At 36.4% G+C, this 14,424-nt stretch overlaps 1 protein-coding gene across 1 annotated transcript in view; it reads left to right on the top strand.

Annotated features, from left to right (window-relative positions):
- The window catches only part of mirr (iroquois-class homeodomain protein mirror), a 165,445-nt gene extending 151,436 nt beyond the window's left edge, over window positions 1-14,009 (top strand). Inside the window, exon 6 of the mRNA XM_081764534.1 lies at window positions 11,555-14,009. Coding sequence (XP_081620660.1) covers window positions 11,555-12,534 — 980 coding nt within the window. The 3' untranslated portion in view covers window positions 12,535-14,009. The remainder of the gene's footprint in view (window positions 1-11,554) is intronic.
- The last annotated feature ends 415 nt before the right edge of the window (window positions 14,010-14,424 follow it).

Genomic DNA, 14,424 nt, shown 5'->3' on the forward strand with positions numbered 1-14,424 from the left:
CAATAAAACAGAAGTGGGAGAGGAGGTTCAATATGCAACGAACATTCAGGATGCGGATGCCGCTTGTCAGAAGGAGGATCCAGGTCCTAATTTGGACACATCTAGCAAGCCAAATGAAGCGCAATGTTCATATTGCCATAAGTGTTTTCTAAGCCAACGAGGTCTAGCCATACATACTAGTAGATGCCACCGCGAATCACTCAAGAAAAATCTATCTTCTTCCAATGCGAAAAGTGCCATTACCTATATTTCAAATATATTAACGCACGAAGCGATTGAGGAAAATTCAACGGACTCAACAGCTAAAATAGGCGAACTGTTAATATTTTTAAAGTCCCATATTCCTACACTCCAACGAGTTCCCCGAGGCGCCAGACCAGCTATGGCTCACTCCTTAAGTGAAGTTCTACAAAAGGTCACGAATACTAATAGTATTGATGCTTGGCTAGATCTTTTAATCTTCCCTTATGTGGTTCTCTGTATTCCTCCCTGTATGCCGAAAAAGTTACCAACCTCACCACATGGGTGAAGCAAAGAATACGAAACCGGTCGGATAATCATCGAGAAGCTTTGTCAGCCGAATTAATTAAATTATACAAAGTTCATGATTTGTCAAAATCCACATCATTCCACAGCAAGAACATTGAAAATAAACTATCGGACGGTGATGTTAGAGGAGCAGTAAGACTATTAACATCCGAAGACTCGATAGCAACTCCAGATAATTCATTGTTAGAAGCACTCAGAGCAAAACATCCAGCTCACTCACATTTATTAGCCATCCCTGAACCTCCAGAGGCATCAGAATCAGCAACTAGAGTATCATCAGCTGAATTATTGAAAGCAATTAAATCTTTTCCTTCTGGGTCCGCCGGTGGAATGGATAGCCTCAGAGCTTCAATTCTAAAAGATTTAGTTCTATCACACGATTATGAATCTAGAGACTAGCTTATCAATGTTATCAAAGAACTGTTACACCTCATTATATCGGGAAATGTACCTACAACATTGAGACCGATATTCTTCGGTGCGTCGTTACTTGCCCTTAAGAAAAAAAGCGGAGGAATTCGGCCAATAGCCGTGGGCAATATTTGGAGACGATTGTCGGCCAAAATAATCTGCTACAAGATGCGCGAATCACTTATCGACATACTATATCCACACCAACTAGGAGTCTGTGTCCCATTTGGGGCGGAAGCAGCAGTACATACAGCTCGCACATATTATTCTACTACGCACACCCAAGTGAAAGCATTTTTAAAAATCGATTTCAGAAATGCCTTCAATGAATTAAATCGAGATTCCATGTTGCTATCTGTTAAAAAGAATTTTCCAGCATATTTTTCGTACATCTCTCAATGCTATTCTCAACCAAGCAACCTATATATAGGAGATAACACTATTCTATCACAGCGAGGTGTTCAACAAGGTGATCCGTTAGGTCCAGCACTGTTTGCTATGACTCTCCAACCAATTGTTAATAACATAAACGCAGAGCTGAATGTCTGGTATTTGGATGATGGGACAATAGCTGTAAATACAGACGTAATACTACAAACATTAGACAACATTCGTACACACGCATCATCAATTGGCTTATCGCTAAATTGCTCCAAATGCGAAGTAGGATTCCTCGGTGCTACAGAAGAACAAATTAAGAACCTCTATGATATCTTTAATAAATCAGCACCTGGTATTCAGCTCCTTACACCAAGTAATGCAGAGCTCTTAGGTTCAGCTATCTCAACAGAGGCACGGAGCAAAATGTTACTAGACAAAACCTCCAAACTAGAATTTTTTATGTCACGACTTTCCAAGCTTTCAGCCCATTCTGCTTTTTATCTGTTAAGGGCTTCATTTGGAATGCCGAGATTATTTTATTTCCTCCGATGCTCTCCATCTTGGAAGGAAGATGCCCTATTGGAAAAGTATGACGATACTCTTAAAACTGGTCTGGAATCCATCCTCAATTGTTCTCTTAATAACAACTCGTGGATACAAGCTTCTTTACCAGTCAAAAATGGAGGCCTTGGAATCCGTCGCGCCACAGATATGGCTATTCCGTCTTTTTTAGCGTCTTTCTATGGTGCAAGTCAAATAGTTAGTTCACTTCTTCAATGGGATAACGACGAAATCACCAATCCAGATGTGATGTACTGCATAGCTAAATGGACAAATTTAGTTGGGTTAGACCCTCCGGCTCTCGAAAAACGTAACAATCAGTCGTCTTGGGACGAGCCCATCGTTAATTGCCATGCAGCTTCTTTATTGCAGACTACAAATAACATCGAAGATAAAGCCAGACTTTTAGCGGTCATGTCCCCAGAAAACGGAGCATGGCTTCAAGCTCTACCATCACCATCTCTGGGCCTACACCTATCCAATGAGAGCTTCCGAGTATCAGTTGCACTACGGTTGGGAGCAGATATATGTGAACCACACCACTGCCCCATTTGTAACGCCTTTGTAGATAAAAAAGGATTACACGGTTTGTCGTGCAAAAGCAGCGCAGGCAGACACCCACGTCATTCAAGTGTAAATGATATAATATTAAGAGCATTAATATCAGCAGGGATCCCAGCAGTGAGGGAACCGATTGGATGCAGCCGATCTGACGGAAAAAGACCCGATGGTATGACATTAGTACCTTGGAAGAAAGGAAAGGCATTGATTTGGGACTTCACATGTTCAGACACCTATGCCCCCTCCAACCTACAATATGCCTCAGTACAAGCTGGACTCGTAGCTGCTCGAAGAGCGAAATAAAAAAGGAATAAATATAGCAATCTACTCGATAACTATTGCTTTGTCGCAATAGCAATTGAGTCTAGCGGTTCTTGGGAAGAAGGAGGCCTCAAATTTATAAAAGAAATCGGCCACCGTCTATCAATTAAATCAGGAGATAATCGAGCAAAAAGTTTCCTGATTCAACGCATAAGCATAGCCATTCAACGTGTCGGCTATAATGGGAACGTTACCCACTAGTAAAGAGCTAGAAGAAGTCTTTCTTCTGTAATTGCGGAGAAGGGAGGTTAGGAGAAAAAACAAACATCATTGGTGCATCAATTTATGTAGCAACCGAGCAAGGAGTATGAAGAGACAGCTCACAGTCCATAAGTTTATATATATATATATATATATATATAACAGCATGAATGCTGTACCGTACGTCAAGACAGTGACATAACATGACAGGTTGGAGCCTTTGAAGGCAGAAGATTTAGTAGTACCTGCCGAACATCATGGGAACAAAGTACCGAAGAATAGATATTTACTGCTTCATTTGAAATTTTCATTATAACAGTTTCTTTAATAATCATTGTTATTTTACAATTCTTATGTAATTACTTATGGTTGTATCTAATTGCTTTCAAATCTCGATTATTGGACTAACTTATTTACATGAATGTAAACAGATGCTTTCAAATGCCGATATTGTAAATGAAACAATTGAAATTATACAACAATTTTAATCAATTGTTGTAAATTACATTATGATATTATGTCTTTTGGAAGCATCTACATGATGAGACGTAATATTCAGATCTTGTCTTGCCCCCCCACTTTTAACGCCCAATCGCCGCCACTGCAGCAATATAACTAGGTCTTTTACTGTTAGTCAAAGTGAATAATAAAAACAGAATTTTATGATTGCAATCTATCTATTCACATATAATAAACAGAACCTCAAAATTATTACGCAGAACCAGCAATATAACTAGATATTTTTACTGTTAGTCAAAGTGGATAATGAAAGCAGAATTTTATGATTGTCATCTGTCTATTGAAATATAATAAACAGAACCTCAAAACTACTACATAGAACTAGCAATATAACTAGATCTTTTTGCTGTTAGTCAAAATGGATAATAAAAGCAGAATTTTATGATTGTCATTTGTCTATTCAAATATAATAAACAGAACCTCAAAACTATTACATAGAACCAGCAATATAACTAGATCTTTTTACTGTTAGTCAAGGTGGATAACAAAACAGAATTGTATGATCGCTAGTCAAATTGATAAAAAAATAAATAAATAAATAAAATAAACAGAACAAGTATCAATACACAAAAGCGTATGTTTATTCAATGCTAATAAATCCAGTCTATTAGAATTGGCAATCATAATAGACCTTCTTGCTGTTAGTCAAGACGGGTAATAAAACCTGAACTTGATTGTCAGTTAAATTGATTAATGGAACGAATGTGCACTAAGGCATCTTGTCTTCAAATACAGCAAATAGAGCTACAGATTATTAACTTGAATCGGCAATATAACCAGACATTCTTACTATTTGTCAGTGTGGACAATATAAACACAACTATCCCGCGTATACGATGGTTTATATATATGCTCATATGGTAGATAATTATCATAACTGTTGCAATAGACAATGACAATAGAACTTGACATTTTACTCGATACAAACAGATCAGTTTGATTGAAACAAGAACTAAGCTATAAGCAGAAGTAACACATTTTATTCTCAGCCGAAAATGGTTAATAAGAAACAAGACGTTTGACTGTTTAGATTATGCGACTGAAATAAAACTTGGCTATCAACAGAACCAACTTCGGATTCACCTCGGGTCAAAATATACATTATTTTTGATTATTAATCACAATGATCAACTTACTTAACGTCTAACTATTAATTAGCAATGAGAACTGATCTTTTGACTTGTAACATTGATCTTGTGTCATAACATCATCTTTGATAGGAAACCAAATTACGTAGTATTAAGCTATATAATTTTAAGGTCTCAAAAATCATTAATTACTTGATTTCGAAGTACACTAGCTGAAATGCCTGTTTATTGCCGAGAACTATAGATTTAAATAAATATTTAAAAGCTATATTTGAACTCTCTTCTCCCCCTTCCCCGGTTAGAATGCGTATTTGCAATCGAAATGTAATGGTAATAACGCAAAATTGATTCAAGTGCTATCAGGGGTAAAAGTAAGGAGGGAACGCGGAGGGACGACGTTCCCTCACTTTCAGAAGAATTTCCTTGGTGTCCCCTCACTTTCTAAAAAAATTACAATAGGCAAATGTAGGCACGGGAGACGATGTGACATCATGCGTTCCTCTACCTTTTCAGATCCACTTTCACCCCTGAGTGCTATGTAAAAAAATAATTTTGAACGGTTCAAACATTTCCTTATTTTATTTTTATTACTATTGCATATAAAATAGAAAAAAATATTATCGAAATTGCTTTTCGAAAATATTCGAACAGGTGTTCAATTATTTTAAATAAGGAGTGTTTATTCCAAACTTTAGTTTTCTAATATGAGAGTTTTTATAAGATATACTATTTCTGGCATTAAAAGAAAGTGGATTTCCCTCCTTTAATACTCATTTTAATAAAAGCAACATAATACAATTCTAGCTCTAGGACAGAGGTAACTTAAGCTAATAATAATAATAATAATAATAATAATAATAATAATAATAATAATAATAATAATTTTTAAAAGGCGTAGCCTTTTTCTCATGAAGATGACAAAGACAACGTTGACTTACGGGTTGCGAAAAAAATATTGAAATTTGCCCCTTCCCCCTCTAATAAGCGGAAGTTAAGAAAAAAAATCTGTTCTCTTATTTTTAATGAGTGGTTTGTGCACCGAGTTTCATCTTCCTGACTTGAGGAACTCATGAGATACTTTACTTTTGGAAGAAATTTTGGATCTTTCTGTTAGGGCACGCATTTTAAATCAAAGGGGCATAATAAAATTTAGTTCGACAGTATCATCATCATCATGATCGTAGGTATTTTGCCATTATTGGCAGGTCACTTGCTGCAACTAAGAAGCTTTCACGGTCTTCTGCTAACATCTTTGTCTTCAGGTACGATTTTTCTGTTTTGATATTGCCCATCAGTAGTAACGTCCTTTGCTCCCTTCCTCTCTTTTTCACTGTCTCTTTTAGATAGATATTAAAGAATGTTGGCGAGAGACAGCATTCCTGTAGAACTCCCTTTCCAATTACACTCTCCTTTGTCATTTCCTTCCCTGTTCTAACACTTATTTGTTGGTTCATTGAGTCTTCCCGATCTTTCCATTCCAATCCAACCTTCTTTAGAACTTCGAAAACAATCCTCAGTTGACATGGCAAAAAGCCTTTTGTAAATCAATAAATACAACACACATCTCGTTCCCTTTTTCCATAAACCTTTCACTGATTACAGTTAATAATCGAATTGCATCTCTTGTGCCCTTACCTCTCCTGAACTCGAACTGTTTCTCCTCACCTTTTTCATTTGTTCTTGCATACAACCTTGTGTTGGGTATTTGAAGCGAATTTTGCTTCAGGCGATATGAGACTAACAGTTATACAATTTTTACTTCTCTCTGGGTTCGATTTCTTAGCTATCACTAGTAGGGGATAACTATATTCTGAAAAATTATCTCAAACGGTACAACCGTTTTCTCGTGGTGCGAACCCATACAAGATATTATTATTATTATTATTATTATTATTATTATTATTATTATTATTATTATTATTATTATTATTATTATTATTATTATTATTATTATATTTGATATGTAGAACCGAAATTACACATTGCCTTTTGTTTTTTTTTTTTATTTGAAAAAAAATAGAAAACAAGTTGAATTGACTGTCGCCTCTTCTTCGTAAGAGATGGTTTTTAATAATTGACATAATTCGTGAGTAACTTAATGAGCATTTAGGAGTACTTGCAAGAGAGTGGGAGTATTTTTGGACAAAAAATTACAGGAAATTTCGCTTTTTTTTTAAAAAAAAGTATCCCGATAACATTTGTTACCTTCTCACGACTAGACAAACTATGCAGGAGAAAATGCCAAAAAAAGGGAAAAAATAACTTAAAAAATACGATCCTTGCAATGGCTTAAAAAAAAATATATTCCAACAGGAAACAGAGAGGAAAAGGTACGCGGTGTAAGGGGGAGGAACTGTTATAAACTGCTATCACATGGGACCACACCAGCGATATGCCTATGTCCACACGCCATTTGTCTTACTGTGCCGCTTTATCCACGTTTTTAATGTTTCTATTTCTATCTCTCTTTTCTTCTTTTTTTTTTAAAAAAAAGTTAAAAGTTAAAAACCGGAAATGGGAGAAGAGTGTTTCCGTGGACCCAAATACAGGCTTGTATGTATGTACTGACATATTTCGTACTTCTTGTCCGTTCTCGTTTTTTTCTCTTTTTTTCGTGAAATGAAAACAAGTTTTAAGGGAAAGATAAGGACAAGTTAATGAGAGAAGAGGGAAACTTGTGTGCTATAATTATCACAAAGAAAAAGCTAGAAAAAATAATGAATTTGTTACCATTTTCTGTTTTAGAAAAAGACAAGCTGTTGAACGAATACTTTCTTTTCTTTTAAATTAATTAAATAAAACGAAGAAATTAAATGAATATAGCTTTTTTTTATTGTTGTATTTCGTATTCTTTTGTATTGTTTCGTACAAATGTATTTGAAACAAACGTGAATAATAACTTTAAAATAGCTACTTCACTACGAATTAGAAGTGTCGAAAACCAAGGCTTAGTTAACCTCATAAGATGGGATTCAACCAACCTTGACCTCTCGCAATCAAGGCCACTTGGTGAAGTTAGTGGAACAAATGCTTCTGAGGTTGAAGAAAATGAGGTTGATATGTCTAATGGAAATAGATGCAGTTACAGAGACGTGCGGTTGTTACAGAGGACAGATATTTTGGTTGGGTATCCTTGTGTAATCTTATTGGCTTAAGCAAATCAAATGTTCATTGCCGCCGTTACTTGCCATTTCATCTTACCGTGCTCCAAGTTCCGAGTTATTGTTAGTACTTGGATTGGGATTGTCATTACCAGTTTCCCGAATTCTTGAATTGGGATTGTTTTTACAAATTTCCCATATTCTTGGATTAGGATTGTTATTACTAATTTCCTATATTTTGGGATTGAGATTGTCATTACCAATTTCCCAAATTCTTGGATTGGGATTGATATTACCAATTCCTCGAATTCTTCGATTGAGATTGATATTATCAATTTCCCAAATTCTTCGATTGGGATTTTTTATTAGGAATTTCCCAAATTTTTGGATTGAGATTGTTTTATTACCATTTTCACAAATGTTTGGATTGGAATTGTTATTACTAGAGACCGGATGTTTAGGCATTAAAAACCTGGAAAATAGGCAAGCAAATAGGCATTTAAAATTTTAAAAATAGGCAGTAAAATGTAACTCGAAATAATGAAGATAAATACTCAATACAATTAAAAAATAAATTCAAATCATAGATAATGTTCAAAGAATGTAGAAACATACCTGTTTGTTAATATCTTCTTTTACTGTATATATAAAAGCGAAGTTTAACTTGTGTTCCATACACATTTGGTAAATACATTCTCTACAACACTTTATTAGTACACATAACAGCCCAAATTTTGTACACTTTATCAGTACACATGCCAGTCGAAAGTTTTACAGCACATTGTCAGTACACATAGCAATCCAAAATTTTACATCTTATCACTATAAATAGCACTTATACAGGGTGTTTCAAAACAATACCGACAACGTTTGGGAGGTGATTCCTGACACCAAGATAAGACAAAAAGTGTAGACAACCTGAATGCACAACTGCTTCTTTCGGAGTTATAGGCTGGTAAAAACATTTAAAAAAATGAAATTTAAAGATCCTTAGTTCTAATATTATGTGACCTACCGTAATCTGGTCAAGACTTTACTTTGGAACTAGTAAGTGCCCTATCCATGTTTCAAAATCCTGCGGTACTTCCGCAAAGATTCTTATAGAGGTAGTTGGCAATTACTCCAATTTATATGCCGTAGCCAAACTCCTTCTATAAAAATTGTTGCGTGAGTATTTTAGGATTCTGAAACATGTACTTTTGGATAGCGCACATACTCGTTTCTAAGTGAAATCTTGACCCGATTACGGTAGGTCCCATAATATTAGAACTATGGATCTTTAATTTTTTTTCATGTTTTTACCAGCCTATAACTCCGAAAGGAAGCATTTGTGCATCCAGGTTGTCTATACTTTTTGTCTTATCTTGGTGTCAGGAATCACCTCCCAAACGTTATCGGTATTGTTTTGAAGCACCCTGTATAAGTGCTGTTTGTAGTGATAAGATCAAGTGTTAACATCACAATGTTGAAAATGGCGTGCGTGCATTGAACGAATATATAACGAATGTGACAGAGCAGCATTGGACAATGGAAAACAGTGTGAGTGTCCCCGTCTCCCAAGCTACCCAGCGTGGAAGCGTTGCCAACCAATCCGAAGATTCAGGATTTTCGCATGAAGTCTACAACATTGATGGACATAATTAGACTGTGGCCTATACTAGGTTTGTAGTATGTTAGTATGAATCCAAAAGCACAGATGTCAGTTGTGTTCGCCAATACGGTAGACTCCATGCGAAAATATTGAATGTTCGCATTGGTTGGCAACACTGTGACTTTGGGTTGCTTGGCAGACCGGGACACTCACACTATGTTTTCCATTGTCCAATGCTGCTCTGTCACATTCGTTATATATTCGTTCAATGGCACGCACGCCATTTTCAACATTGTGACGTTAACACTTGTTGGCAACACTGACAATCTAGAATGGTTGGGAGATAGTCACACTCAACGTCTTTTCACTATAGTGTCGTGTGCTATTTCTGCCAAGCTTGGTGTACAAACGTTTCATCGTACGGAAGCTGTTTTACAATTCCTCATCTTTATACTTGGTTGGCAACACTGATAAACTGGGGTCCTTGGGAGAGGAATACGTCCACAATATATATTTGCTCTAGTGGCGAATGATGTTTATGCCACGTTTCATTGATATACATCCGGTAGTACAGAAACCATCTGCCACATTGTATTTACAATTCGTTGGCAACACTGACCAAATGAGTACGTCTGGGTGCAAGGTGATATTATGGAACTCTTGCCCGAATTACGTTCTAGCAATGAGCCAGAAAGGAACATGATGAGCTCAGATGCCTACGCATGATATATCGTTACAGTCATTTTTACTTTTGTTGAATATGCCATACATAGAGTCACAAACACCAGAAACTGACCCCTTATAGGGTCAGGTGGCGGATTTGTCTGTGATTTGAAAACGGTTCTCATGGCAAGAGCTTTCAGACGGTATATAGGTTTTCCCCAGGTACTTGGCCCCGGTATGGAATCATCCCTAGTGAATGAGCTTTGGAGAAAATATTTCTTTATCTAGAGTGAGTTATCTTCATCGGAGACCAATATTCCGTTTTCATCTGTGTTCAAATGTGCATTATTAACTGTGAATGTGTTAACAGTACTAGGAATATTTTAAGTTAGTATGTTAACCCGAAGGCAATATCTAACCAATTTACCTAAAGTAATTAGACCGAGCCATTCAGCCCTTATAACAGGAGTAGAATACTACAATGTCTTTTCGCTGTATGTGGCAAATTGGAAGTGAAGGAGCTAAGTGCAGGAAAAATTTTAAATTAGTATTTATTTGGCATAACATGAATACAAAACAGAAATTATGGATTCACTATATAGATATTTTCGTAGACACGATAGTATACATTCATTCCGACATGGCACGCTTTCACATCTTGTGTCTTGACGTATCAGTAATTAATAATGTGCAAGACAACAAAAACGACATGGCACGCTTTGGCATCTTGTGTCTTCACGTATCAGTAATCAATGTGGAAGACAACCAAACCGACATGGCACGCTTTGACATCTTGTGTCTTGACGTATCAGTAATCAATGTGCAAGACAACAAAAGCGACATGGCACGTTTTGATATCTTGTGTCTTGATGTACCAGTAATCAATGTGCAAGATACCAGAAGTGGTAATGTCTGTAAACATTGTACCTTGTACATAAGGAAGGATAATTTGTCATTAACACTTTAGTGGCGGTACCTTGCTTGATCCATTGTCTTCCAAAAATGTTGTCTTCCCTTCTTCCTTGCGTACTCTAATCCTTAGGACAATCGCTACTGGTCAAATAGGCTAGCGCGTGCACTTGGTTCCGAGTTCAATTCTCGGTGGGAGGGCTTTGAAATTTGGAACGCATTATACGGTGGTTCAGATTCCACCTCACATTCTAGATCCATACCTCATATAGCATCGGAACTGAAAGAAGCGATGTTCAGGCGTTTGTGATTGCTAATTCTTGTATCTTCAGAATCAATATTATTTTCTAAGATGACCATTCCCAGTAAGGCTGATTTTATGTCCTTGAAAGGAGTCTATTCACATATTCTTTGTTAAGTCACTTAACTATCCCACACATCCATATAAAGAATGTCAATATATGATTTGCGTTTACAAATACTAAACATTCATTCGTATCCAATTTTACACTAGTATCTGGAAGTACCTTACTTCGATTACTATGAAAAAAAAAAGTAGTATATAGTCTATGTTGGGTGATTTTTTCCTCAATCTTGCTTAAACATGATTGTGTACATGAAGTAATGCTTTATCATAAAGGAATGTTTTTCAGAATCGTGATTTTTAATAATAAAGATGTCGTTCTTTTTTATTTCAGATTCCAAAGACTCAGGTACAGGTTCCAGCGAAGATGGAGACCGTGGTTTGGATAGAGATAGACTAGACGTCTTAGATCGTACGGGTGGTGTTGATACTGGAAGTGATTGTGGAGGGGAGTGGAGTGAATCAAGGCCGGATAGTGGACCCGATTCTCCCGAATGTTTATTTGAGAAACCACCAGGTCTTCACCACCACCTTGGTGGAGTACCTCACCATCCTCACCATCCACATCACCAGAAACCATCCGCCTCCCCAACGGCTGCATCCTCGGTGGACTCCTCATTGTCGACGGCCACAAGCACAACGTCGACAAAACCGAGGATATGGTCGTTAGCAGACATGGCCAGTAAAGAAAGTGAAGTGAGTGCTGGTGGTATACCGTCGGCGTTTTACTCGACGTCGGGCGCGGGAAAATTGGTGTCACCTCTAGCAGCGAGAGGAGGGGTGCACCATCATCACCCGGGAACGGTTGCTGGGAATCCATATGCGCGACCACATGACTTTTATCGAAGTATTTACGGCGGAGTGGCTGCTGCAGCGGCAGCAGGCGGCTCTTTAGCGGCACCGGCTCATCTTGGAGGTGATGTGAGCTTGTTGGAGCAATATTCACGGACTTTTGGCCTCAACGGAGGCATTGGAAGTATTGCATCTACTAATAACCCCGGGACAGGATCAGGGGGTAGCAGTGCGGGCAGTACAATAACCCCGTTAAGTTCTGTGCTCAGTAAAGCGGCTGCGGCCGCAACGTCTAGTGCGTTTTCTTTTAATGGTGGTTTAGGATTAACGCCGTTATCGTCATTAACAGCTGCGTCAGGAGCGTCATCAGCGTCGTCAACATCGTCGTCCATCGAGCAACAATTAGCGTCAGCGGGATTGCATACTGCGGTTACAAAATTACCATCATCCGGGAACTCGCCGGCCACCGAAACTAGTACTAGTAATAGTAAGGTACAATCACACGAACAATCAAAAGCTTGACCACAAAGACTTGTGGTGTGTGACGGTAATCACAACTTACTATAAATTGTGTTATTTTGAAACATTTAAAGAAAGAAATCAACATGAATCACAAAACTCAATTTTAAAGAAAATAGCTGAAACGTTTTCCGTGTGAGTGTCTTGTTCAGTGTTTCTCTTACCATCAACCTCTCCCACCCCAATTTAATCTGTAGAAGAAGTTGTATTTATGTGTGATAAAAGGTGACATGATTGGAGTACCACATCCATCAATAACTCAGAATTCACGTGTATTCACACTTGCGTGGTAGCTTTACAAAAAAAATAACTGAAGGTACACAAAAGTCAGAGAGTAATTATATAACATATGTGTATGTTTCAAACCATGTTTTGTGCATCGAAATGCACACAGTGTGTATGTATATATATATATGTATGTGTGTGAGTGTGTGTATATATGAAAGGTTTCAAAAGTGGATCAATAAGAAACAAAAAAAAAAAAGCTTGTGATTACGCTAAAAAAATCTATTTAATTGTGTAGTTTAAATATACCAAAAAAGAAAACACTATGCACTATGAATTTAGTGATCTTGTGATTTAGTCCTGCATCCGTTCTAAAGTATTTCCTGTGTAATTCTTTCCCCTGTCCCCGTCTCCGAGCACAAAGTTGTGTAGGTGTTTTAAGAAAGTAAAAGAAATTGTTCACTATTGCTTCGTTTTATACCACATTTTCGCAGTTGGTTTGCTTCTTCCCATATAGTTCGTTTTTTAATCTTCTAAAACAACGCATTCCATTTATTCTTCAATTTATATTAAAAAAGACTTTTATTCCATAATTTGAACATTTTGACTGTTGTTGTTATCGTTTCTTAAAGAATGAAAAAAAATGGATCCATTGTATTGTATGTACATGGTGGTTACTCAAGGAATGCGAAGCACAAACAAAAAGTGTTGCAGTTGATGATAAAACGAAAAAGTTTCATTTTACAGAAAGAAAACTTTATTTCATTTTTATTTGTTTGTTTCTCTAAATTTATATTTTATCCATGTTGTCACTTGAATTAAAAATAAAGAAACATAACCCCGTCATCGAGATAAAACGAAACATGTGTCTTTCCGTGTGACTATGTCAAATGATGCAATAATTTTAGGGCAAGAATAATGGCATAAAGAATTATATATCAAACTTTAATGATAATGATAATAATCGGAAAATAATAATAAATTAAAAGTATGTATGAAAAGTTTAATATATTAAAGAAGATGTCCCAAATTGTCGATATTTAATTGATTACAATTTCTAGATTGAGTATATTGTATGAAAAAAACTCAAAAATTGATTTCTTTAAATATAAATAGAAAATTGTTATGTTCTGTGGTCTATATGTATGTAAAGTAGATGTAGAAAAATATTGTTCAATATATAGATATAGGATATTCTCGACGGATGATATACAGTATGTATCTTCGAAATAGATTATTATTATTATTATTATTATTATTATTATTATTATTATTATTATTATTATTATTATTATTATTATTATTATTATTATTATTATTATGAAAAGCAAAATCTGCATACGAGTGTTTTTATGCTGTTTGGAAAATGAGAACATCAACATTGTTCGTCTTTCAAAATTCGGTAATGAAGTACTGAGTTCGCTTCCAGTGGCGTAGCGTGAAATCAAACTTTATGGCGGTATGGAATGACGAGAGCCTGGCAGAATGTAGCACATCTTGAATCACAGAGGAAAATGTTTTAACTTATTATATTTTCAATATCTTATCTAGACATTGCGCTAGGTACTTGGCGGGTCGACCAGACGGTGATAGAAATATTTAGTTTTGCTTTGAGGTCTGTTGCAAGAGTGACATTGCTACTAACTTACTGCGTAAGTATGGTTCATG

The sequence above is a fragment of the Thermobia domestica genome, chromosome 7, assembly GCF_964235325.1.
Source record: "Thermobia domestica chromosome 7, izTheDome1.hap1.1, whole genome shotgun sequence".
NCBI classification, from domain to species: Eukaryota; Metazoa; Arthropoda; class Insecta; order Zygentoma; family Lepismatidae; genus Thermobia; species Thermobia domestica.